Source organism: Chaetodon trifascialis, chromosome 7 (genome assembly GCF_039877785.1).
Source record: "Chaetodon trifascialis isolate fChaTrf1 chromosome 7, fChaTrf1.hap1, whole genome shotgun sequence".
NCBI classification, from domain to species: Eukaryota; Metazoa; Chordata; class Actinopteri; order Chaetodontiformes; family Chaetodontidae; genus Chaetodon; species Chaetodon trifascialis.
The window spans coordinates 8,040,590-8,068,498 of NC_092062.1; the positions used below are offsets into that span (position 1 = coordinate 8,040,590).

The 27,909-nt window shown below is 44.2% G+C and overlaps 1 protein-coding gene across 4 annotated transcripts; it reads left to right on the forward strand.

Moving 5' to 3' along the window:
• Positions 1–386: 386 nt before the first annotated feature.
• On the forward strand, positions 387–27,551 carry dop1a (DOP1 leucine zipper like protein A). 4 transcript variants are annotated; one of them, XM_070965934.1, is made up of 39 exons: positions 387–740; positions 1,766–1,821; positions 2,409–2,606; positions 2,717–2,898; positions 2,999–3,169; positions 4,413–4,602; positions 5,269–5,367; positions 5,839–5,938; positions 6,758–6,867; positions 7,556–7,670; positions 7,827–7,947; positions 8,295–8,414; positions 9,068–9,185; positions 10,302–10,331; positions 11,749–12,015; positions 13,767–14,283; positions 14,597–14,880; positions 14,974–15,126; positions 15,238–15,338; positions 15,487–15,752; positions 15,907–18,037; positions 18,309–18,420; positions 18,601–18,783; positions 19,864–19,989; positions 20,460–20,594; positions 20,895–20,950; positions 21,103–21,207; positions 21,374–21,440; positions 21,683–21,827; positions 22,397–22,476; positions 23,048–23,157; positions 23,444–23,593; positions 23,902–23,963; positions 24,380–24,532; positions 24,815–24,951; positions 25,107–25,162; positions 26,233–26,397; positions 26,597–26,726; positions 26,928–27,551. In XM_070965934.1, the coding sequence occupies exons 3-39, from the start codon at positions 2,469–2,471 to the stop codon at positions 27,234–27,236; spliced, it is 7,494 nt and encodes a 2,497-aa protein (XP_070822035.1). In that variant the 5' UTR covers positions 387–740; positions 1,766–1,821; positions 2,409–2,468; the 3' UTR covers positions 27,237–27,551. The 4 variants fall into 4 exon arrangements, with proteins under 4 accessions (XP_070822035.1, XP_070822034.1, XP_070822036.1 ...); XM_070965933.1 differs by lacking the exon at positions 1,766–1,821; XM_070965935.1 differs by lacking the exon at positions 1,766–1,821 and having other exon boundaries at positions 6,785–6,867.
• Positions 27,552–27,909: the final 358 nt, after the last annotated feature.

A 27,909-nucleotide genomic window follows, 5' to 3' on the forward strand; every position in this document is an offset into this window, starting at 1 on the left:
ACATAATTCTGAGAATCTAAAAAAATATGTGGGTGGTTGCACATTATGCCTGTATGCTAATCTAGCCTTGCTCAGACGCAGAGGTGACTGTAACGAAATTAGCAGACTACCTTTGTACCAGGGTTTTCATTATTATTTGTCGTTGTTATTTTGACCAAAAGTATTTGAATATGCAATTCAGGATGTAAGTAAATACGGGGACGCTTTATTTGCCACAGTCAAAGTTGAACTTTTCCGGTACGAAAACTCTTCCGCTTTTCGTTTGAAGACAGAATACACAGTTTCGGAAATGCTCCGGTGTAACTGTGGATGTCTCGACGCAGCTGAGAGGCGGAAGACGTCCATGCGGAAGCGCTGAGCAGTTGGACGCAATGGTTGGACGTTGAGCTAATCTGCAGTGCAGTCTGGGAGCTGTCAATCGTCTCGCTTCGTATCTCTTGCACTGGAAGCTGCTGATGCGCCCGTCAGTGTTTATTTACACTCTGCGGGACACTCCTAAGAGAGAGAAGAATATGTAGAGTCCAATTACCTTTTGTCTGCTCCCAAAGCCTTCTTGTCAGGGGACGTGACTTATATGAACGGGTGCCATCGGAGCCGGGCCCTGCATCTCCATCATTTAAACAACCTGCTACCGACGTTAGCCAGCTTGCTAGTCATTTTATTGACGCTGTCAGCCGTTTTTTTACTCGGCGAACCGGACAGATGATTGAATGACAGTTGCTGGGCTGTATCCAATAACGGTAAGATTTTATATCCGCTTACATTTTTGGCGTTTTTTTGTGCTCGTGCACATCCGCTGAAATCTCACCTAGCTTAAACAAGGTAGCTGTTAGCCGTTACTGTAACAGTTCCTCTTACACACAAATTCTGTAGTAACGCGCTCGTTACCTGAAACTAGTACCTATAGCCCTCAGAGAAAGTTGCGTTTGCAGTCATTTGCGTGAGCATTTTATGTATTTTTTACCACTGAACGTTAACATAGGTGAGCTTGGGTTGTTTGGACGACAGGTGTGCCTGCCTGCTCCTCTGTTACTGTGCTGTTGACACTTAACAGCCCGACTCGAGCCTGTTTAGCTCACTGAGAGCTAAACTGCTAGCCGTCACAAGCTAGCCTCTCAAACATAACCCTGAATTTTCTGCCTCAGTCATTCTGTATCTCTGAATAAGTTCACAGGCCATTTCTCAGGACTATGTTCATCTCTGTTTATCTGCCATAAACACGTTTCAGGCGTCGCAGCAGGAAACACACAGGTGTGATCATCAATAAGACTGATCAGCAATGGCTGCACTCACTGTGTATATAGCTGTATTTAGAACTGCGACGACTCATCGATTAGTTATAGAAATTGAATTGCCAACTGTGCCAAAGTGTCACATTTACTGGTTCCAGCAAGGATTTGCTTTTCCTTGCCTTTCATGATGAGCATGAATGACGAGTATTTGGGTTTTGGCTTTGGGGAAATTGCAATGAGTATTTTGTAGAGTGATCGATTAATTGAAAAATAATCAATAAGTCAATCAACAGTGAAAATAATTGGTTCTTGCAGCCCTACTGATATGGATTCATCATCAGTTCCACCTTTCCTGCTGTGACAGGCCAAAATGTCCACCATGAACACGTCTTGCTTAGTGGCCAAATCTCGCCATGAATATGTTACTTTCCTTTTCTAAACCGGTTTGAGCTCCTCTTAAATTTGATACCAGTATAATCCAAAGAGCACATAATGTTGTGACAGCCTAATATCATTCCCTTCCTCTACTGCAGCTATTCCAATATTCTTCTGACTGACAGGCCAAAGGTCATAAGGCACGTCATGTTGGGTGTGTTCATGTGCTCCTAAGTCACATTTAAAACCCAGTATAAAAGACAGGTGATAGTGAATCGCCTTCCTGTGTTTATGTTTGTAATGGTAGCTCCTCAGTCTGGATGATACTGTGTATCATAAATGTAACAACATCACAGCGTGCTAACAAGGACATCTCTGTGAGGTGAAACACTCATCAGACTTGTCCCTCTCCTGTTCGCCACCTGCAGGAATCTGCTGCCTGTAGCGCTGTTCTGTCACAGTTAATGTTTATCTCAGATTTCTCAGAGATTACATTGCAGGAGTGTTAGCAGTACCATTGTGTGACAGTTGATGACTCTTGTTCTCCAAATGGAGCAGATTTTTTTGTGATGATTCATGTGATTTAATGACATGTAAAACAAAGATTGTAAGAACTGCTCATATCAGACTTTGCGCCTCCTGATCTCTATGACTCAGTCTGTTGAAATGGCTCCAGCTACATCCTGACAAATAATGGACCAAATACTGATTGATGGGCTCTGGCCTTTTTTCTTTTTGGTCAAGCGTGAAGATGACTAAACAAAACTTTCTCTTTCTTTCCTCTTTCGTTTTTCCTTGCAGGTGTGATGCTCATATGTATGCCTGGTGTTTTACATTAGCCCATAATAACCACCCAGGAGAATGAATGCAGAGGAAGTGGAGCTGCTCAGTGACTCCAAGTACAGGAACTATGTGGCAGCAGTGGACAAAGCTCTCAAGAACTTTGAGTACTCCAGTGAGTGGGCCGACCTCATCTCTGCTCTCGGAAAACTCAATAAGGTAATGGTCTCCGGCAGGCTAATGCTTGACATATGCTGTTTCTTAATAAATAAGCATTTTGTTTACATACGCCACCATATCATGATATCACTCTTTACATCCTGTCTCAGGTTTTGCAGAACAATGCGAAGTACCAAGTGGTTCCCAAGAAGCTGACGATAGGTAAACGGCTGGCCCAATGCCTCCACCCCGCTCTGCCCAGTGGGGTCCACCGCAAGGCCTTGGAGACATATGAGATCATCTTCAAGATCATTGGACCCAAGCGGCTGGCCAAAGACCTCTTTCTTTATAGGTAATGCTGTAGTAATACTTAGAGTGGGCAGTAAAGTTTGCTGGACATGTTTTCAGCTCGTATCAAACATTGACATCACTCATGTTTTTCATCACCGCAGCTCTGGGCTTTTCCCTTTACTCACCAACGCTGCTATGTCTGTGAAGCCTGTACTGCTGGGGCTCTATGAGACCTACTACCTGCCCCTGGGAAAGACTCTGAAACCAGGACTGCAGGGGCTACTGACCGGGGTACTGCCAGGCCTGGAGGAGGGCTCTGAGTATTACGACAGGTGAGACAAGCCGGAATGGAAAGAAAAACACTTTAAATGTGCACAAGTGGGCATTGGAGCGAGCCATTAGCAGAAGGCATTTTATAGCATAAAGTGGAAGGGCATTGATTTCAGATTGTATGAATGATACATGAGATATATGAGACACCGCAAGAGGACTAATGCTTCAAACTCAAGACACATCCCAAGGCTTATGTCTCCTCAGCGAGGTGGTGCAGACATCTGTCTCTACTGTGTTTACATTCACTGTCTCAAGAAATCCCATAATTACTGTATTTTCTTAATATCTAATGCACTTCCTTTTCGATCATCATACACCTCATATATGTTGACAAAGGCTGGGAGAGTGTTTGTCTCATCACTGCTAAGATAATCACAGTCACAGGCCCTAGAGGGCGCTGCAGTTACAGGCTCGGGGACAGTGACACCATAGAGGGGGAACAGAGGGGCTGCATCAGACAACTTTTTCACAGCACTGATCTTGTTTCAGCAGGAGAGGCACAGCTGTGACTAATGGCATTAATGATTGCTCAATAAGCTATACTGTCAGTGTCCCAGTAAGCAACGCCAGATGTGATTAATGTTATTACTAACACCTGGGCTTTTCCTAGAGTGATGTCAGAGAGTCAGTGGAGAAAAAGGTCTCTTTATTCGGTCAACATGGAAACTGTCATCTTGTTTTTCATTTATGCACACTATGTATATTTTAGTTTTAATTCTGGTTCCTGTTACTGTTCGCTGTGTCAATAATTCACTTTCTAAACAGAGGCAATTTAAGTTTCTTTGTGTCTTAAAGCTGTGTTAGGATTGTGAAAAATCAGCACTGTCTTATCACCATAAATCACAACAGTGTCCCATCTGTTCTGAGATTTCAGACTTGCCTTATTTGTCTAAATCAAATTTAGTGTTATGTGCAGATTCTGGCCACAAATCCTAGTCAGTGAGTGGAAATGACAAATGAAAGCTTCATGTTGAGATCACAGTGGCGTCTTGAACAGCAGTGAGTGAGTGCTCTGTTCAGAGAGAGCTCAGCAGCACTGCATGGTGTATCTCTCTGTCTGGTTCTTTTGCTTTCTTACCAATTAGATTAGAGTGCTCTGTGGCATTAAGTGATCTTACATAATGGAAAGAAAACTCAGAAACAGCATTCAGCCATAGACCAAGAAGCAATAATACCTCTGCAACTAATACAGCTCTGTTCTTAATAAGCATGCTCACTCTCTCCTGTCTGTGTTTATCATAGAACAAACACCCTGTTGGAGAAGGTGGCTGCAGCAGTAGAGCAGTCGGCCTTCTACAGTGCCTTGTGGGGCAGCATCCTGACCAGCCCTGCTGTGCGTCTCCCCGGGGTGACATTTGTTCTGTTGCACCTCAATCGCAAGCTCTCCATGGAAGACCAGCTCTATGTTATGGGCAGTGACATTGAGCTCATGGTACATGACAGTACATACAATACAGACATCCCTTGTCATGACACTTGATGAAAGAATTGCATGCCACTAAGCTGAGTTTGCACACCTGATAGTTCCACTGATGGCTCTGATGGGCAAGATTTACTACAAAGTTGCAGTTTAGTGAAGCAGATGTTTTATTGATTTGGGTTGATTAGCATCAGTTCAATGTTTTCATCAAATTTTATCATACATAGATTTGTAGTAGATGGGTAAAGATGGAAACCTTAATTGACACAACAAAAAGAGAGGGAGATCTGTACACAGCGAGTACCACAGAGGCAGAGGTGCTGTTAACTGCAAGATGAACGTCAGACAGTATAAACCACAGATGTTTGTGGTAGTGTCCACACGCTAACCCCATAAAAGTAAATGAGTCATTTTCAAATGCTGGCATGCTCAGCAGCTCATTAGATTAAATATTTAAATGCCAATAACATTAAATCACAAGCATGACTGTAAAAGCCAAGTAGTGTCTGGCACAGGGCATGATGAGGGTCATGAAGCCAGGTCAGATTGCATATGTTGACACATCGCAGGCTTCACTTGAATCACTGTGGCCGTTCAAGTGGGTTAACAGAGTAATGTTAATGTTGGGCATTTTTAAGACATAGACAGGTTGAATAATAGTGTCTCTGCTTTCACCAGGTGGAGGCGGTCAGTACCTCAGTCCAGGACTCAAGTGTGTTGGTGCAAAGGAGCACCCTGGACCTGATCCTCTTCTGCTTCCCCTTCCACATGAGCCAGGTGAGGAAAGCTGTGTGACTAAAACTACAGGGTGTTTCTTAGCGGACGTATGGTAATGATGTGTATGTGTGAGGATAAAGTCTGGATATCAAGATATCAGCTAGTATTAGTATTAGCACTGTTGTTACGCGTATGTGTGCGTGACTTTTTCTGGTAGTGCACTTGCACATGCACGTGTGTGACCGTGGTGAGGACATTCAGACAGACAGCCGCGGTGCTGCCTCACGCTGGCTTTTTTGTTAAATCCTTCACCTCAAAACACTCCTGGATGTGTCAGAGCCAGGACACAGCCCTTATCTGACATCATGTGTGTGTGTGTGTGTGTTTGCTCATGTATATTTATGTAAACTGTATATTATACACACACACACACACACACACACAGATATGTACTGTATGTATGTGTGTGTCTATCTGTGAGAGGGAGAGAGAAACAGTCACAAACGTTCTGGCCTGTTCTGTTGTGTTCAGGCGACTCGCCCTGACATGATCCGGATTCTGTCGGCAGCTTTGCACGTGGTTTTGAGAAGAGACATGTCCCTCAACCGCAGACTCTATGCCTGGCTGCTGGGTATGAAATACACACACAGACACATCACTGACATTCATGTACCAGGGCTCCCTCTCAGCATGTCATTTCTGATGTACTGTAGAATTTAAAGAGATACTTTCAGCACAGGAGAAAATATGGACCATGGTGGGAACCCTGAAATACAAACATTTACATGCACATTGTTGTATTTGTGATTTGCGTAGTGAGCACAATGTGTGCGCTTTGTTACTGTTTTCCATTTGAAGTTTTTTCTGTTCTGTGGAACATACAGTAGGCCTGTGTCTGCTGTGGTCATTGTCTTACTTTATTTTCTGTTGTATGCAACTCACTGCGGATGAACATGCTGGTAAGTGTCTGCATGGCGAGAGATGGACGCTGAATGTATGAAGCTTACACTCTTCTCTGAGGCAACTCGCATTGATTGCAGCATTCAATTATGTCAAATTTGTAGATCAGCTGAAAAGCTAAGGAACTATGATAATAAGCAGATTCTATTATAGAATGTCCCCCCCAGTGAGTGGAATATATGATCTTGCTGTGGGCTGAGGACCACCAGCAGCAGCTATTTGTTTGGCTTTTCTGAACTGTGCAGTGATAATGAAGATTGACAGGCCTTACCACTGCAATGTGAAGCAGTCCAAGACTTACCTAACTCCACCACTGCTGAAATTTGAATTTGCACACACCCATTAGGAAGAAAGAAGATTCACATAGTTTGTCTCAATAAAGAGTAAACCCATTTGCTCCTCTCAGGATAAGTGCTTTGCTTCTTACCTTGTGCTGGATGTACATCTTGAGTGTTCATGTGATTACAACTGTATGTCTTTGTTTTTCAAGGCTTTGATAACAATGGGGTGATAATAGGCCCCCGCAGCACTCGGCAGAGCAACCCAGAGGAGCACGCTAGCCACTACTTCAACACCTTCTCCAAAGACATGTTAGTACAGGTGAGGCTTCAAGCTAATTGCATATAAATCTGCCCCCCCCCCCCCCCCCCGGTCGCGTTTCGTCCTCATTTTGGTAGATCTGGCATGCTTTTGTCACATAGTTTATCCATCCCCTTTAATCCTTGTCCTCATCCTCTCTGGGGTTTACATATATGTCCTGCCCTCTTCTCCTATTCCCAGCAGCCTCTCCTTTGAAGACAGTTCTCTCCTGTCACACTCAAAACAGCCTTTGCCCTTCAGGCATGCGATGAGCTCTGGTGCTCCAGGGGTTGGAACAAGGGGCACACAGAGCGCCCTAGAGGGGAAGTTTTGTTTTTGAAAGGGTTTTTTCTGTTTTTGTTTTGTTTTTTTGTTTGCTCTTCTGCCATTTGCTCTGACATGGTTAATGGAGCTCCCTCCATTGGGAGAAAGTTGGTACTACAGAGACCGTCTGTTCCCGTCTTCAGCTCATTATGTGGCAGACGAAGCGTGAAACACACACAAAAATCAAAGAGGGCTCAATGCCAATATGAAACTGAATGAAAATGTGTTCTGCCAAAAATGATAGGAAGCAAAACAATGTCTAAATAAATAAATAAAATACAAATGAATGTCAAAAGTAGCTCTGGAGTTCACTGATATTTTCTGATCTCTAATAGAGGTGAGTGTGTGTGCATGCATGTATGTGTGCGTGTGTGTGCTTTTTCAGGCAATGGTGGGGATCTTGCAGGGCAAGGCCAGAGGCGGGGAAGAGGAAAGCATCCTCATGCACGATCTCAAGCCATTCCGCATCCTCATCAGTCTGCTGGACAAACCGGAGCTCGGTAACCAGTCTGTCCATACGTACATGCCAACAGTGTGTTTAGTGCTGGAAATGTGGAAATGATGATGCAGGTTCCACGAGCAGCCTGTCACATAAACTAAAGGTAATATACCCACTGCCTGTATCGTCCCTCATATCTGTATGTGTCTCTCTCCAGGCCCAGCAATCCTAGAGGACGTTCTGATCGAGGTGTTTCGGACCCTGTACACACAGTGTCGAACAGAGTTGGACCTCCAGAACCAGAGTCCATTCAGTAAAGACCACACACACCTCAGCAGGTCAGTCCAGGTCACCACCTGCCCATGACAAATGTCATATTTTAAAGCCAATAATAATCTAGTAATATTTGAACTGACTGAATGTTTCCAACGTGTGCAAAATAACAACATACTGAAAAAGCCTAAATGGAAAATAAGTAAAATCACAACATTTAAATATGAAAATATATGAAACAAGTCAGTTAAAATAATGACAAATTGGCAACAGTCAGTGTTGCCTTGTAAATGTAAACATTTGATTACTAAAATCATTTATAAATCATTATCATTGCAGTGGATGTTTTAGTTAGTTTATTCATTCATACAAACCATCAATAGCTTGATGCTAATCTTGCCTTCTTTCTTAGTAAACTACGAGAGAACAAGAAGACGGCAGAATTGATTAAAACAGCCAATCTCCTGTTCAACTCGTTCGAGCCGTACTACATGTGGGACTACATCGCTCGCTGGTTCGAGGAGTGCTGCAGGTCTGTATATTAAAGTTCATGTGTACATTGTGCTGGGATCAGACTACAAAAATCCAGCCTGATTTTTACACGATTTTGCCATGGCCGACCATTTACTAGCGTCAGGAGCTGATGGCACTGTGATCATTAGATCTGACACGGTGTCAAAAGAATGGTGTGGTCTGATCCCGGCATGAGAACGCAGCTGGGGATAGCGAATGTGTTTTTAGGCCTGAACCTGACCCACGCCTGATGAAGTCAATGTAAGCTGAAGCACAGAATTTGAGTTATTCTCCTTCTGTCCACATGTCACTGCTAGGCTGATTTCCCATTCTTCTGTCATATCTCATCAGAGCCCCACATGTTTTACATTTTACATTACCAACTGCTTCATTATTATCAGCATTGACAACTAAATGGAAATGCCTCCACACCGTCAATTTTCCTGCTCATCAGGTCTAAATATCAGAGGGTGAAATCTAAAGTGTGGTCAGGTTTCTGGAACCATTTGACCAGTTGAAGGGATGTTGCTGGGATGCTACTCTTGTTTCAATATGGATAAATGCTCAGCTGCTACCGTTACCTGAACAGAGGATCGACACATTTACATCATCAGCACTGAAGCTAACTGCTGGCCATACCTCAAAATAATCTCAAACATGCCTCTGTTACAGGAGGACAGTGAACAGCAGCACACGTGCACCACGGCATGCTGGGAGCTTAGATCCTCCAGAGCTCTCATTGGTTGAGTTCTGTCAGCTGGTTGATTTCCTGCTGGATATTGTTTCCTTGGTAAGATCTTTCTTTCTTTCTTTCTTTCTTTCTTTCTTTCTTTCTTTCTTTCTTTCTTTCTTTCTTCCCACCTGTCTTTCTGTCTTTTTTTCCTTCTGTCTATCTGTCTTCTTTCTTCCTTTCTTTCCCTCTGTCTCCTTGTCTGCTTTTTTCTTTCTTTCTTTTTCCTTCATTGTCTGTCTTTTCTATATGTCTATCTCCCATTTTCTTTCTCACAGTTTGTCTTTGCTTTTAAACCGCTATGACTTTCTTTCACAGTTAAACTCTTATACTGATTCCTGTCGTTAATTCTTTTTCCCTCCACACTTTCATGCTCTTTTCACTGTGTTTCTTAGTCTCTTCTTTGTGCTATTTTTGATTTTTGTCCTTTTGTGTCTTTGTTATTACTCAGTCTTTCTTGCTGTCCTTTCATGTTTTCATTTCCCTTCCTTTAAAGGTTTTGGATATCGCAAAATGGTCTTATTCTTGTATCCCTCCGCACTATTCTTTCTCTTCCCTCTTTTACAACCCCTTGTCTCCTGCCCCTGCTTGGGCTTCCCATCTCATTCTTTGTTTCGTCCCTCTTGGCTCACACACCTTCTTTTTAAATCCAGTGTATTCCCTCCAAGTACCCTCCATGAACATTTGCAATTTGACCTACATTGTTGTCCAGCTCCATTTATGAATCCAGTTCTGGGATGTTATGGCCATCATTGGGGGGTGTGTGTGCACCTTGTCTCTATGTGTGTTTGTGTGCCATCTCTACACAGGTTGGACAATGCCTGTGTTTAGTTTCCTTGCCAAAATATTGTTTGCATCCTTTTAGAAAAGTGCTTGTCAACACAGTATTTCCAATCTGAATAGTTTGGAAATCCCTCACTCCTTTATTACCCTGTTTAATGCTTGTGTGTGTGTGTGTGTGTGTGTGTGTGTGTGTGTGTGTGTGTGTGTGTGTGTGTGTGTGTGTGCGCGCGTGTGTGCGTGTGTGTGAATGAGAAAGAGAACCTTGTGTTCTGTGACTCTGTGACAATGGGACAGCGTGTGTGTGTCTGTGTGTGTGTCTGCAAACCAAGTGTTGTGTGGCCTGTGCTCTGCTTGCTCCTGTCTGTTCAAACTATCTGCTCTTTCTCCTTGAAGCCTACTAGAAGCATGAGGGTAATCTGCCAGGTAAAGTACTGCTCTTTCCTGCTTTTTCACCTCACCCTGCTTCACTGAGGCTATGATAACATTTCTGCAACATCCCTCAGGCCACCCTGCCCTGCTTTGAGTGATCATTTCAGAATGACTGATTGTCATATTTAAAAGCCAAAAATGATCCGGAGGAAGAAGTGGGATTAATACAGTCATTCCATGTGGCGCTAACTCACCCTGGCTTTTTGGTGTGGATCTTGTGAAAATGAAATCTCTGCCCAGTGTGTCTGTGCTTTATGTTAAGCATGCATGCAGTTATATGCTATTGCAGTGCTCACATATTTGTAAGAAATATGACTATTTTAATTTTTGTCATTGTTTGATGCTCATTATTTGTTTTTTCTTTTTTTGTTTCATTAAAAAAATATTTTGCTTGTTGAGTCAAAATACTTTACTTAACAACTTAGCAAAAAAATGTTCATGAAAAAAATCACCACACAAGAGGCTGTAAAATCAGATTTGCCCAGAAGAAGCTTCTGTACATTTAGGTCCAATATATTTAATGATTAAGTCATCATTAAATACCTGAATTGGATCTAAGTGTGCATAACCTTCCTTTTTTTCACAGAGAAACAAGATTGTATTTTTTCCTTAAATGAGATATGGCCAACATTCCCAAACAAAGTAGGGGATTGGACAGATGTCTTTGGAGAAATAGTCTCCAATAGTATTAACAGCAGAGAATTTAGCACCCTTACTTTCATGGGCTTTTTAAATCTTGATAGTTTTACATTGAAAGACAGTGACAGATAGTATTCAGTGTCTCTAGACTTTCCCAGTTCCAGGTCACTTCTATGGAAAAAAACATTCTGCAACTGTACTAAAACGGGGACATGGAAATTCTTTGTTGAAACCAGAAAAATTTAATTAATACCAAATCATTCTAATATTAATGCACTGGTTAAGGAATTAAGATTTTTTCCTCTGGCAGCCAGAGAGTTACGATAAGCCTTTATTGATTCCCAGAGGGGAAATTTGGTTGTTATAGCAGCACGAGAACAGAATTAAGTACAGATGAAAGAAAAGAGAAAGTAAAAAAATAATGAGGTATATAAAACTAAATTAAGAGTAGAATTTAAAAAATAGAAACTATACAACAGCAATTAAAGACAGAACTCATGGTGAAGTAGTGAGACTAATAGCAGCAGAGTCAGCATTTCTAGAGTATGTGTTGTATGTATAAGAAGATTATTGTGGAAGTTAATGTGTATTTAATAACACTGAATCAAGCAAAGTGGATCACGTCAATCATTTTGACGACTTCAATAAAAGTCAAATGTCAGCTTTAATTAACAACCTTAATTCCATTATATCAGGTTCACCTCCTTCCAGATACGCAATGATTGCCCCTTTCAAGTCCTCACTTAACTTCTGTTTTTTCCAACATGTCCAGGAGACCTACATAGAGATCCAGACAGAGCATCTTCCTCAGCTGCTGCTGCGCATGGTGGCGGCTCTGACCTGTCACCTGCAGGCCCTGGGCCTCGGGGAGCTCACCCACTGCCTGCGTCTCTGCTCCAAGATCCTCAGCAAAGTGCAGCCACCGCTGGTGTCCCCTCTGGCCCTGCCTTCAGACCCCCGGGCTCAGGGCCTCTCCAACCCCACCAACAACCCCTCAAACTCAGCAAGGGATAGGAACAGAGACAAGGATGACAAACAGGTGAGCAAAGCTATTAAAAATGTTCCGTTAAAATCAAAAGGACGGTACTGTTTTGGATCACAAACGTCATGCCTCTTCAGTCATGATGAGATCAGAGTTTGTTCGCTTTAGTGGTCGGTTAGAAATGAAAATTGTTCACAAGGACCAAAACAAAAGCCACGCCACTGCTTCGCCAACTTCTGGCTTTGAAAAGCATTGCCAGCTGATAATTCTGTTCTGTTTCTGATCCTTTAAAGATCTTTTGATGAAAGCATTGGCTCTGTTGCTGCCCCAGTCAAAGCAATCCCAATCTGACCTACGTGACCCAGTTCCCCTACTAGCTACTGCCCAAAAATCCATCAGCTCAGGCTCTGATGGGGTGCCCTGGTCCCTGAACAGGGCCCCTTCCGGCTCTTGTTGGCTCCTGCCAGCCTCCTGCCAGCCTCCTGCCAGCCTCCTGCCCTGTGTTGCACTTGGCTGGGTGGTCCCGCGATCGGCCCTGCTGTCCCACACTCCCTCGACACAAAGCATATGAAGACTTGTGCAGAACAAATGCTTCGTTTGGCTGTCCTGGTCCTCCTGGTCCCTGTCCAGTAACCTGGTTGTTAAAGTGTTTGAGAGCTCAGTCAGGCATGATTAAATGTTCAGTCCCATGCCTGGAGATGGATAGGGGTTAGATACATTTAGGTAAGCCCATGAGGGCTAGAGAGGGGACAAGTAGAAAGACTGAAGATGGTTAACCAACAGCTGAGCCCAGCTGGCCTTTTCTCTCTCAGGAAGAAGAGGAGTAGACTGGCCTGTAATGCCTCATGGGTAAGCCATATCTATCGGAGTGGAAAACATTCCACATACATCCACTGAATACTATAACATCCCCACCCCCCATCCTGAGGGGCATATAGAGAATGTGCTATCTAACGTGCCATCTGAGTCCAGGCTCCAGAATGTGCAGGCTGCCTCAATCGAAATGCAGCCCAGGAAGCCTTGGGCCTCCCACAGGCTCACTGTGACAAAGAACTGTAAGAACATCAGTTTGTCTGCGGCAGGATGCAAGCCTGGTGTCCCTCAGCTCAAGCCCAACAGCTGAGTGTACAGCCTCAGTATATGATGACCCGCGTACAGGACACAGTGCAGTGATGAGGTCAACGTGTCTATTGAGAGACTTCCACTATTGAAATATTGACTGAGCCACTCACTGAATAGATTTCACATTCTTGGCTGAATAAATTACAGATGTGGTCCAGGTGTATGGGATATGGATAAAGTCTTCTGTCATTGTATCTGTAATTTTGTATTGCAGCATCAATATTTATTTTTTTGTGGGAATTTGTGTTTTTGACTGAATTAAATATCTGACAAGTTGAGATAAAGTCAACACATTACAGATGAGGCTGGATGGAAAAGTCCTGTAAATCCAATATAACTCCCCCACACTTGAACCTGACTAGAGGTCATTGAGAGCACCTTTAGGTGTGCAGAGCCTTTAAGAACAGCAGACGTTAAATCATTCTGAACAGGGATAGATTTATCAAATGTAACACTTGTGTCCAAGCTCCTAGAAACAACGAAATAAGGTCATATTCTTAAACTTGGTTACAAAGGACAGCTCGATAGAGTATCATGGTCATAAATGCTCTGTGGGTATTCACAGAATCTGCATGTGAAATTTTCCTGCCTCACTGTGTTTTCAGCACACTAATGAACACACAACTTTTCTCATCCTTTCTTCCCATCACTCTCTGCATCACCTTTTCTCGTTTGTTCTCCTGCAGGCTACTCTGGAGCTACCTGGCAGTGGGGAAGTGTTTGAGGATGGGGAAAACCCTCCCAGCAGTCGCTCCTCAGAAAGTGGCTTCACAGACTTTGTCCAGTACCAGGGAGATGGCGCTGATGAGACAGAGCGAACTTCACATGCCCATTCAGCGGTCAAAACAAGCCGACGGGCCTCAGGCCCGTCTCAGACCAAGCCTCTGGACAAACCAGTCATGCAGTGCTGCCTGGAGCACTTCCAGCAGTTTCTCTCCCGACTTATCACCTTGTACATTACCCCTGGCCAGGTGGACAAAGCTGAGGGTGAAAGAGGCGAGGTCACACAGTCGGGTCCTCTGATTTCAGAGTGCTCCCAGCACGGTGGTCATGTGGGGTCAAGTTCTGGATCAGTGTTGGTCCAGAGGGAGTGTGTCTCTGCCTTCACTGCTGCCTGCCAGCTCTTCCTAGAATGCTCCAGTTTCCCTGTCTACATCGCAGAGGGTAACCTCAAGTCCTCACCGACACAGGAGGAGCAGTTTGGTGGGTGCCAAAAAATACTCTCTGTGATGAAACATGAGGGAAGATGAAGATGTTGCATTTACTGCTTTGTCAGGCTCAGTGGGAAGGGACAGAAAAGGCAATAATGTAATAATGGTTTTCAATGGAGTATATGTACTCTGTTTTGATATATATGCACGAGAACTACACACAGTTTTTTTCATGATTCAGTAAAAACGGCACTTATTTCCAATTCTCGGGAGAGTAACAGAGTACTAAGATTTAGATCTGTTTTTCAGCTTAGAGGTTTGATTTATTACATTTAAATGTTAAATATCCCCCTGCTTCAATACAGACAGTGAGCAGGTCCGTCTGCCAGTGTGGCTGCAGACCCTGATGGATGCCTGCTGCCTGGCCAGTGACTTCAGCCTGCAAGGTGTGGCAATCTCTCTGCTCATGGACCTTGTGGGACTCACCCAGTCGGTTGCTATGGTGACTGCAGAGAGTGTGGCATCTGGCAGCAGCTCAGAGTCCGCCCAGCCCATGAGCCCCAGCCAGGGTCGGGTAGCTGTTGTCATCAGACCACCACTCACTCAGGGAATCCTAAAGTACATTGCTGACAAGACGAACTTCTTCAAGGTAGAGGTCTCTTTGCTGGTTACACTGGAATTCTCACTGGGCTTAATTGTTTTGATGGTCTTGACCCTCTTGACCCTCTCCGTTTTTTCCCAGAGTGTGGCCCTGATCCTATGGGACCAGTTGAGCGAAGGAACACCTCAGCACCATCAACGCAGCGTAGAGCTCTTCTACCAGCTCCACAACCTGGTGCCATCCTCCAGCATCTGTGAGGATGTCATCAGTCAGCAACTCATGCACAGAGACAAGGTTAGAACAGCAGACATCAACACCCACAAGCACAGACAGCACACACAGTCTCTCACTCAGTCTCACATAATCTGTCGATGAAATCCATCCATCAGCACCTTTTTATTTCAGAGAATTCGGTTGGAGGCCCATGTCAAGTTCTCTGTGCTGTGGCATTTGACACGAGATTTGAACATGACCAAGTCCTCTCCTTTTAATCGCACATTTGACAGGTGAGTTAGCCTTGAGGCGATTTTTCACAATGTATGTATTTTGTATGTATGTATAATGTATGTATTTTGTATCAAGTGCCTCCCCTGTGATTTACTGTCATTTTAATTTCTTCTTCCTCTCTTCATATCTTTTAACTCTGTCCTTCAGATCCCTTTTCATCATGCTCGACAGTCTGAGTTATTGGGATCCGTGCACCAGTGCTGTTGGTAGGGCTTGGCTGAATCAGGTCCTTCAGAGACATGACATTGCTCGAGTTTTAGAGCCTCTCCTGCTCCTTCTGCTCCACCCCAAGACCCACCGAGTATCCATTCAGAGGGTACAGGCCCAGCGCCACTGGACCCATGTCTTCCCTGAACCACCTGAGCAGGAGCCATCGGAGCCCATTTACACCAGGGACTCTGGTTTCTCAGACAGTAAGCAATGCTTTTTTTAGTTCTGCTGATACCTCCCGCGTCCCTTTATATCCTGTTTGTTTTTTGTGTCTTTATGATAAATATGTCTTGAAGCATTTCCCTGTTAATCAAAAATGTTCTTTTTCCACATTCTTCCCTCTCTTTGTTTAATCAGATTTCAGTCAGATTCACAGGGAGAGGGTGGCACACGAGGAACTCCGAGGCCTAGCAATGGGTGACATGGAGCCATTCTGTCTGACAGTCAACCCTTTGAGTGACAGCCTGTCCTTACTCAGCCTGAGCAGTGAGAACTTGCAACTTGCTGGTGAATATCAGCCTGCAAACCAGCAGGGGGAGCCCCAGAGCTCTGAGTCCAGTGGTTCCCATTCATCTACAGTGGAAAATGGCAGCTTTGAGGAACCAGATTGTCTCAGCAGCACAGTCAATGGCTCAGACCAGCAACCTGGTTCTTTAGATAACATGTCTGATGACAGCATAGAGGAGGCTGTGTCCTCTGTTATAAAAGAGTTGATAGACAGGGTTTTGAGTTTAATCGATGAGGGATCTCTTGAAGTCTCACCTCCACCTGAAATCTGGCCGCAGACAGACACAGACAGCACTTCCTCAGATACCTCCACTGGTCTCCGTCTTGACTCTGGCCCGCCTCTCATCTCCAACCACCAGACTCTGCCCGAGATGCTTGCTGAAGGGACACTTGAGTTCCTCTCTGTTACATCAGCTGATATATCTGCAGAGGAGCAGCACAGAGAGGGCATCACCCGTCACAGTTCATCACCTTCCATTGTCACATTGCCAGATGGTTCAGAACCAGCCACCCCCAACCACAAACTGCAGGTGGACGACCCTCAGGCTCGTAAACGTAGCCATAGCAGCACCCAGCTCAGCCTCAAAGGGAAGATAATGGAGAGGCTGGCAGATAAATCTCCAGGGGCCAAGCCCAAGATCAAGAAGGCCAAACGGAAAGAGGAGGAGAGGCAGAGAAAGATGGCAAGTCAGGCTGAAAAACTGCGGCCACCCAGTATTTTCTTCGGGGACAGCCTGGATCTGGAGAACTGGTACAGCTGTGGGGAAGGTGAGGTGTCAGAGATTGAGAGTGACACTGGTTCACCCAGTGGGGGCTCTGGTGGGACTGTTGGGGGTGTCAGTGTCACAGGATGCAGGTCATCCTCTGCCCCACCTCGTTTTAACATCCATCCACTCTACCAGCATGTCCTGCTCTACCTCCAGCTGTATGACTCCTCCCGGTCCCTCCACGCCCTGTCAGCCATCGCAGCCATGCTAAGAGCGGCACCCTCAGGGTTTGTAAGTGCCATCTCGACCACCAGCATCAACAACACCTACACACCACAGCTCTCTTTGCTCCAAAACCTCCTAGCCCGTCATAGAGTCTCTGTCATGGGCAAGGACTTCTACTGCCCCATTCCCCAGGACTCCCACTCCCACTCATTCCGCAGCGCCATGTACCTGGAGATCATCATCTCGCTCTGTCTCTACTTCCTTAGAAGCTATTACTCTGCCCATGTGGCAGCAGGCCCTCAGGACTTGGCAGGGAATCGGGCCATGCAGCTGACCAGTGTGGAGGTCTTAACTCTCCTTTCCAGTGAGCTAGCCAAAGTCACAGGTGGCTCAGCCAAGGGCTTTGCTAGTTTCATCAGTGATGTCCTCTCTAAGTGCAAAGTTCAGAAGGTGGTTCTCCATTGCCTACTTTCCTCCATATTCAGTGCCCAGAAGTGGCATGATCAGCGGGTGGCAGGGGTCAATGTGGCCACAGTGGAGGAAGGTTTGTCCGAGGACAGTGTTATCAACCTATCAGAGGACCAGATAGACAGCTGTAGCGCCGTCCAGTCTCAGCTGCTCAGACTGCTGCAGAGCCTAGTTGTACTCGAGCACAGAGTCCTGGTGCCAGCTGATGAAGGAGGGGAAGGAGTACCTGTGGGAGGTGGGGCAGGAGGTGGAGGGACGGGGGCCGGTGCTGGGGCCGGGTTTGAGATCCTGGGTGGGGAAGTGGAGCATGTCAACCCTCAGCAGCCAATGACATCACTGCAATACCTCCATGGACAGCCCATCACAGCGCAGGGTATGTTCCTGTGTGCGGTGATCAGGGCACTGCATCAGCACCACGCGTGTAAGATGCATCCCCAGTGGATCGGACTCATCACAGCCACCCTGCCATACATGGGGAGGGTGTTGAGGAGGGTGGTGGCCTCAGTCACTCTGCAGCTGTGCAGGAACCTGGACAATCTTCTTTGGCAGTACCGCTATGAGACCGGGATAACTGACACCAGGTATTAACACCTGCATGGATTGTAGTGATGATCTATAGTTATGTGATAACCCATCCAGTGACTGTGCAATGAAATGGCTCAGCAAGGGTTTGGTCACCAGATGGCACTCTTGACCACAAGATGCAGTGACACTCTCATACATCCATTTTTCTGATGCATGAGTTGTGATGAAAATGGTTGAGAACCAGAATTTCTGTATAATATAATTGTACAATTGCATGAATCCAAATATACATTTATTGAACTGCATATTTTCCCCTCAATCCTCTAGACCACAGTGGATGGCTCTCTGCATCCCTCCTGACCTGATTCTGACAGTGTTGGAGGGGGTAACAGCCATCATCCATTACTGCCTGCTGGATCCCACTTCCCAGTACCACCAGGTGAGGGCACCATGGGTTTTCATATCTCTTTTCTCTTTGCATTTCCCAGTGAATGTTTAGAACCTCTGCACAGACTCATGCAGTGCAGTGTGAGTTTGATTTGTATTAAGATATGCTTGACATTTTCTGTTTCTTTGCATAATAGTATAAAAATACTGTCTTGTGTATTCTGCCTCTCAGTTACAAGTGAGTGTTGACCAGAAGCACCTGGCTGAGGCTCGTTCAGGCATCTTGTCCATCCTCCACACCATCATGTCTTCTGTCACCCTGCTGTGGAGTGTCCTCCACCAGGCTGACAACTCCGACAAGCCAGCTGCTGCCTCTGCTGCCTCGACTTCCAATATCAACCTGGGCTCCACAAAGGTACACCAGGCTTACAGGGTTTCCAACAAAGACTCAGTAGCATATTTTCTTGTAGGTCTTGGTCAGTCAAACAAAGCGATAACTAGTCTTCGTCTTGTCATAATTGAATGCATATCTTCACTGCAGAATAAAGGAAATCTTTGGCTGAACAAAGAAATGAGAGAGGTTACCTGAGATAATTTGTCTCACACTGACAAGGCCTCTCTCCACCTCCAAAAGATGAAATGGCAGTTATGATGGTTGTATTAAAACACTAATATATTCCATTATTTCACTTCATGTCTTAAGCCTTGACCAAGTAGAATAAATGCAAAGATAGCACATATGCAGTATATAGCACTTTGTATTTTCAAAAAACCTGAAATGCAGCATTTAACAGAGGTCAAGCAGAGTATAAAACAGCAGTGAAAATCAGTCCTAGAATGACATGTGAGCAGCCTGGTCTAAAACGTGCTGTAACTTCACATGTACATTGATTACTGCTCTAAACAGCAAGAACAGAATCCCATTACTTGCTCTGGACGACTTCTTCAAGCAATTATAGCGCTGTATTTTTCTGCAAGTAGTTATTTGCCTTGTCCAGGTGGGTTGGCAATGGAATTTTCACTGAAACAATACAGTCATTTTTGTTATCCTGTGCATAACTTCATTTGTAATCATTACAGGGCCTGTCTCTTGCAGGAGGAGTGATTAAAGATCTAAAAACCTGCTTTACTTACTTTTGCAACCGACTCCAATGTTCTTTCAGTTTCAGCATTTCAAATTGGGCAGAACAGACAGACCGTAACAACAGCACAACTTAATATTATTAATGTCATAATATTGTTGACAATTAGTTTTGGTGTTGGTTAACAGGGAAATGTGAAACAACAAGAGATTCATATCTGAAAATGAAATGCCTGAAGAAATATGACTGTGTTTGTTTGATTTATTTCTTGCGTTCAGTCTTGCAACATACACTGAAAGCTCTTTACAGGATGTTCCTGTTGGCAGCATGGATTGGAACTGAAACTGTTTGCATCGTAGGTTTCCAGCTCTTTGAGTCTAACCTTACCTCTTGGCTTTACGTCTGTTCTACAGAACCTCCGACAGCAAATCCTGGAACTACTGGGTCCAATCTCCATGAACCATGGTGCTCACTTCATGGCAGCAATTGCCTACGTTTGGAATGAGAGGAAACAGGTCAAGGCTCCCGTCAGAAATAAGGTGGGTGTTCTAAAAAAAAAAAAAAAGAAGAAGAAAAAACATTGAACCATTCACAGCAGCCTCTATTCACTTTCTGGTTAATATAGCCAGCAGCAGAGTGTATTCGTGTCTGGTAACACGATAAAGTAAAATGTATTTAAAGGGTAAATTAACACCAGGCTGAAAAGCAGTGTTTTGCTGCCCTCTCTGGTTTCAAGCCTGTTTAGCCTGTGTTGGCTGTGGTCAGAACTGTAGTTTGGTACACCTGTGGCCACACCCAGAAGTGATGTCATGGAGTCCCTGAGTCCGCCTGTGCTTCACTGCAGCCAGGTGAGAAGGGGGTATCCAGTTGCTTTGTAGGGTGAAACATGAGAGCAGCTCATTTCTGTTATTGATTCTGTGACTAACGTTGTTCTCAAAAAAGATTCGCAGACTCCAGTATGTCTCTGAGTGGACTTTTTAAATCATCATATGTATTCCATGTATTTCAGGTGATTCCTGTAGCCAGTGAAGAGCAGCTGCTGTTGGTGGAGCTGGTTCGTTCAGTGAGTGCTATGCGCACTGAGACAGTCATGCAGACAGTCAAAGAGGTCCTGAAGCAGCCGCCTGCCATTGCAAAGGACAAGGTTGGCATCTTCTTTTCCCTCAGCATAAGGCTGTTAGACTCTACAGAGCTCTAAGAATTTCTGCTGGTGTACAATAATGTCACAAATGTAACTGTTCACACTATAGGAGGAGTTTTTAAATCTGTGTTTAAAATGAGAAAAGGTGTCATGTTTTGATGCAGTAAAAGCATCAGAATCTATTTTTGAGTGCAGTCCTTTAATTTTTGTGTTTTCACAAGAGCTTTGACTCAGCATATTTTAGCTTCACCTTGTCCGTGCTCAGTCATTACATTAATGTTGTATCTTCACCATTCCCCACAGAAGCACCTCTCTTTGGAGGTCTGCATGCTGCAATTCTTCTATGCCTATGTCCAGAGGTGAGTCCACTGCTTCCCAACAGCAGTATATATTTATGCTATATATCTATTACTGTGTAATGTAAATGATAGTCATAATATTGTTCTCAATAAAGGCCCTGTTTGTGCTGAGCCTTCTATGCATCCATGTGTGTGCCCTGCTTTTATCCTAGGATCCCTGTGTCCAGTTTAGTTGACAGCTGGCCGTCTCTGCTGGCACTGCTGAAGGACTCAGTACCGTTAGGCCTGCCTGCCCCTGGACAGTTTCTCATACTAGGGTTGGTCTCACTTCATTCTCTCCTTTAATTGTCGTACAGGTGTTCCCTGATCCTCACAGTGTGGATTTGAATGAATCGGCCTGTTGAGACCTCCCTTTGTTCCACTTCTAGATTCTGTGCTTTAACTTATATAACATAGCTCTCCTTCTCTCATTGTTTTCTCTAGAGTTCTGAATGAGTTCATTTTGAAGAATCCCAATCTGGAGAGTAAGAAGGACCAACGGGAGCTGCAGGTAATTATTGTAGCCACCTTAACTCTCAGTTGCTTCTATTATGTTTTCTAATTAGATTCATTTATTTTATTTCAATACCATACCAGCTATTTCTTCTTTTTCTTTTTTCTTTTTAACAGTATCTTTATGACAAGTTTTACTTTTGCACTATAGTCATACAGGATGATTGAGCGAACCACACTAAAATGATCTGATTGAATATTACTTGTTGCTGAATAACTGAGTGTTACATGTGTATTCAGGATGTGACCCATAAGGTGGTGGAGGCCATCGGGACAATTGCAGGCTCGTCTCTGGAGCAAACAACATGGCTGAGGAGAAACCTGGAGGTGAAGGCCTCTCCTCAGATCGTCGTGGATGGGGCCAACCTGGAAGCTGATGTAGAAGGTCTGCTGCTTACAAACGCTAATTGCCAATGAAGACCGTATCTGTATCATTGCATGTTGCTGCAGTATATAAGAGTCAGTTTCACACTAAACTTAGTGAAACTAAACTTGTGTTTTAGGTGCTGTGTCTAATGTGAATGTGAGATTGTTTCTCTGTTGTTGAGTTGTCAGAGCAGCCTCTTTCCTTATTTACAATTAGTCGATTTAAGACTTAATCCACATCAGTTGATTGTATAGTAGTAGGTAGTTCATCAGGCAGCTTGGATAATGACCTTTTTTTATATTTTTTATATTTGTGTTGATGGCCAGCTGTATTTTGGCAAGAAAAGATCATTTTTGTGTTCATACCAGAGATGTATCATGGATTAACTTAATCCAGCTAAATCAAGTGTAAAAATGAATCTCAGTGTGAGACACTGAAATGTGTGTGGGCTGAAAACAGCTCAGACACTCCTGCTCTCATGCAGAACAAAAAGGATAGTCTCCATTCTTCAGCATGGCAGTATTAATATTTGCTCCTCTATGTAGCTGCTGCTAATGTTTGCTATGTTTGCTATGTGTGTTTTGTAGACTTAATGCTCACAGTGATGGAGGCCTCCAGCTTCACTCCATCAGTGTACAGCGTTCACGCCCTCACGCTGTTGGCCGAGGTAAAAGAGGATTTAGCTCAACTCTTCCTGCACAACTGTTGTTGATCAGGCCATCAATCAGTGGCTCTGCCAGTTATTTCCATTGTTCGTCTTGATTACGCCTCAAGCTGCTCTCACACACATTAACCAGCAATGGTTAGGCCCGTTGCTCTCAAGCACAGCCCAACAGTACTCTAATGCACTCCAACTGTGCTCCTGAGAGCTGATTTACAACCCTTGCCCCACCTCTGCTTCTATGTAGTGAACCCATAAATCAATCAGTTGGAGTTAGTGTGGAGCTGTGAATGAGCTGAGCTGGACAATTGAAATCACTGGCCACCTTCCATCCTGGCAATTTTAGCCTGATGAGGAGGTAATTATGCAGATTCTGCCTGTGCTTCACTGCTGTGTACAGCTGATAGATTCATGAGTTTATCATGGCATTATATCAACGTAATGCTACAGTGCAGTTTGTCATGTTGTTACTGCAGTTGTGTACGACTGATGAATGCCTTCTTTCTACAGTTATTTGGAAGAACTGTCACTCAGTGTTGCTGACATGACATGAATGAATACTGAATATATTTGTCAGGTGCTGGCTCATCTGTTGGACATGGTGTTCTACAGTGATGAGAAGGAGAGGGTGATCCCACTGCTGGTTAATATCATGCACTACGTAGTGCCCTACCTCCGCAACCACAGGTGGGGATGAGCATCTTACTGCTTTGATGTCACTGAGATTTCCTCTGATATTCTGGCAAAAAGTTTAGACGTTAGGACATTAAATTCACATCTTATCTGTGGAATGGCTTTGACCTAAAAATTGAGCACTGTGTGACTCTTTTTACATTACAATATAAATAAATTTGAGGCTGAAACACATGAAATGTCAAACAGATAGATCCAAGTGATCTTTTCCATTAGGAAGGAAGATGACGTCGTAGCTGATGATATGCATGTTTTATGTGTTTCCTGTTTCTCCTGACAGTGCTCACAACGCCCCCAGCTACCGGGCCTGCATCCAACTGTTGAGCAGCCTGAGTGGGTACCAGTACACCCGGCGTGCCTGGAAGAAGGAGGCCTTCGACCTCTTCATGGACCACACCTTCTTCCAGATGGACTCCTCCTGTGTCAGCCAGTGAGTAGGAGAGGAAGTTTGACAGTGTGTGGGTGACCGCTTTTACAGCTGGTGTTAAGATCAGATGTCACTGATTGGGAGGAAAAAACACATTAACTCAAGATGCACTTAACCGTCCGCCCTTTGTTGATAATGTGAAAATCAGAACTCCAGAGATGCATTTGAAAGTCAAAGTGTACGTGCATTTTATCTAAATATTCTACCAACAGAACTCTTGAATGGCACGTTACTGTCAGATGTTACAGGGGTGTGTTTGTCTCAATGCTTCTAGGATATCAAACATCAACACCATTTTCCTAATTTTTCAGCTGGAGAGCCATCATCGACCACTTGATGACTCATGACAAGACCACATTCAGAGACCTCATGAGTAAGCTTTATGATTCTTCTTATTTAGAAATAAGTGTGGATATTACCACTTGGTGTGGTTACAGACCATTTACCAGATCATCTTGATCATCAGATGCAGGACTATGAGTGTTTCACACTTTTCATGTCTCATCTCAGGCAGAATAAACCTGCAACCTGCACATTGTCTTTGTCAGGACAAGCACTTGCTGTACATTTCCACTCCAATTAAGTGTGTGGCCTGTGCAGCAAAAAGATGCTAATGGGACATAGTTAAAGTCAAGTCCATTTTATTTATACAGGCCAATGTCAAAAATGTGTAGAGCATACGGCACCCTCTATCCTTACATTTTGGGTTCAGATACATCAAGTTAAAGCTTATTAACAGGCTAAAGACTGGCAGAGAGATTGATAATGACTGCATGTGTTTCCCTTCAGCCCGGGTGGCTGTAGCCCAGAGCAGCTCCCTGAGTCTGTTCACCAACAGAGACGCTGAGCTGGAGCAGAGAGCCATGCTGCTCAAACGCCTGGCTTTCACCATCTACAGCAGTGAAGTGGACCAGTACCAGAAATACCTGCCAGACATACAAGGTAATCGATGCAACCTGTACAGATACTGTCCATGTACCAGTGTTATATACTGATAGTCAATGCTGTGGCAGTGAACTACCTCACTCTTAGAGACCGTTTTCCACAATAAGCAGCATAAAACTGAAGTGTAATGAACCATGTTAAAGGAAAATGAATGTCCGTATAATTCTACCTGGTGTATTTCCTGACCCAGCCTCAGGACAGCCGCCTGTGGTTTATTAGCCTGAACGCTTTCATGCATGTTCCCTGCAAAGATACTGAAAAGTTTGTTTGTGTGTTCAGAGCGTCTGGTGGAGAGCCTGCGTCTGCCTCAGGTGCCCATCCTCCACGCTCAGGTGTTCCTGTTCTTCAGAGTGCTGCTGCTGCGCATGTCACCTCAACACCTCACCTCACTGTGGCCCACCATGATCACTGAACTGGTGAGAACCAGACCTCACTGACGGCAGTCTCTGTCTTTCTCTTTTCACTCATTTACTGTACATTCATGTGTTTCTTTCTTTCAGTCTTCAACACATATACACACACAAAAACTCACACTCTCTGACTCATACACTGTACATCTGTTTCCATGCAGGTTCAAGTGTTTCTGCTGATGGAGCAGGAGCTAACAGCAGATGAGGACATATCAAGGTACATTATCTGTTGTTATGTCATGGTCGGGATGAATACTTAATTTTGATTGGCTGCAGGTTGTCTGGTCTATTAATTCCCAATAATGGACACCTCCTAAGTAATTCCATTGAAACTGTCTGTTCATGTGCTGGCCACATGCTATCAGCCTGTATCTAAAATGAGTAACCAAAGCATTTTCAGAGCTTCTGTTTACAATTAATTGCAACATGTTAATGAGCTAACATCTGACTACTTAAACAATGCATGACTTCAACACACTGAGTGCTTCAGTGCCTCATCCTCTGAACACCACAACAGGAGACTGTTAGGCACAGGCCTCTGAATGTACTGATCATTTGTATCACACACTTGATACATCTAACTCATCTCAGATCCAATTTGCTATTCAACTTGCCACTTCAGACGACCGCTGACAGCACACGCAGCTTATCATTTATTGGTGAAAATCTTGGTATTGATTTGGGGACAACCACATGGCTGGATATCTTGCGAGTCTTGTTGTTAAACATACTGTGAAATTGTGTTTACTGTTTTTCAAATGCATGCAATGTTATTGACTTTGAACCGTGCTGGTGTAATGTTAGCTTTCTCAAAAGGTTCTATGAGCTGAGCAGAATAGAAATAGCTCTTGTTGCCAAGTCATATGTGCGGTTTGTCCTATTTACTGCAGGTGTGACATTTCCTCTGCATAAGAACCTTATGGGAGGGCAATGATTGTTCCAGGTATTAGTCAAAACCTCAGATGTTACCATGGAAACTGGGTTATGACTTGTGAAGAACTTTAGATTTTGATCGCAAAACACATGAAAATATAAATTCATTTTGTTTTTCTTTGGCACGTGACCATGGTACAAGCAGGACAGTGCCCTTGGAGATGTTCATAGTCAGGAGTTTATGGATGATGCTCCTCTGTGGAGTCTATTAGGAAGCCAGAACCGTCCCACAGAACCACATCATCTGCTGATTCCTGATAATGGACATGTCATCAGACATTTGTTCCTTACAGATTACAGTAAATGAACATTGTTAATTAGTTTGATGACGTTTCCTTTCCTGCTCATCTCTAGAACGTCAGGGCCATCTGTGGCTGGGTTGGAGACCACCTATTCTGGTGGGAATGGCTTCTCCACCTCCTACAACAGTCAGCGCTGGCTCAACCTCTATCTGTCTGCCTGCAAGCTCCTGGACCTGGCCTTGGCCCTGCCTCCTGAGAGCCTGCCTCAGTTCCAGATGTCAGTACAGACAAGCCTGGGTCACAGTAGGATTTGCATGTGATTGGGTTGTGTTAGGGAATGAGTAATTCTTTAAAAGTGGAAATTCTGCATGTGTACCTCGGTATTTGGAATAAATGAATACTGCATGGATCATTTGATCATCTGATGATTTGTTAAATAGATCAAAAATATCTGAATGGGTCCTGCCTCATAACAGGTACCGCTGGGCCTTCATCCCAGAGGCTTCAGATGATTCAGGACTGGAAGTGAGGCGTCAGGGGACTCACCAGAGAGAGTTTAAACCCTACGTGGTCCGACTGGCAAAGCTGCTGAGGAAACGAGCCAAGGTACCTCACCCACCCTCTGCTCACACAAGCTTATGAAAAGATGGAGACAAATGACAGCCTCTTACAGAGAGTATGTTCAAGGAGACACTCATTAAAGCAAGATGATCATTCATTGCATTACCCCCCACCTGCAGTATGGCACATTCGTTTTTCTACTTGAGTAATTTATTATCTATGTCCTATTAACTATTTCTCCCATAGAAAAACCCAGAGGAGGACTGCTCCACCCGAACCCTATCCTGGGAGCCAGGTCACCTGATGCTGACCCTGTACGTGATCCGCAGCATGGAGCAGCTGCTACCCTTCTTCAACCTGCTCAGCCAGGTGTTCAACAGCAAGGCCAACAGCCGCTCGGGTCCTGCCTACACCCACAACTCTGTAGATGGCTCCTTCCCTGGCCACAAGGAGGGCCACAAACTGGAGAGCCAGAAGGTCTTCTGGAGTCTAGCTCGACAGAACATCGAGGAGATGGTGGAAAAAGACTTTCTAGAGGGCCTTATCAAGACGTGAGGGCACAGCAAGGGGAGGGAGGGGGATTAACACATAACTGATCAACACTAGTGAAAAACCTCAACTTGTACATTGAAGAACAAGGAAATACAAATGGGGAAAAATAGTTTGTACATTTTTTGTATTTATAAGGATTATTTTACTTTTCAAAAACTATTGTATTTCATTTTAATTATTTGTATATATGGAGCAGCTTTGACAACTGACTTTTAACATTTCATGTGAGTCCTTTTGGACAAAGTGAAGATGCTGTGCCATTCCATATCGATGTGACTTAATAAAGATTTCTAATGGGAGGGTTACCTGCACTCTGTCACTCTTGTTATGGCCTTTAAATTCATTTACACTACGTCCCCGGGACAGTATATCCTGAGTTAAACCAAGTTCCAGACAAAACCTGCAGCCTCTGGAATAATCAGACATCAATGCCTCTAAAAAAATTGTCATAACTTTCATGAAGGGAGGATTTATTGCAGGACTGTTCTATTAGCCTAAGCTTCGCTCATTAGTTTGAGCTTTGTACTCCAAAATAAACTGCCAACTTAGTCTCTGCAACAATATGTAAGTCACAGGGAGCATTTTTCTGCATAATTGTACATTTGATACTTAGATACATCTTGTTGATAATGCTACTGTACCTTTACTTGTCGTGTAGAATTTGGACACTGTGGCA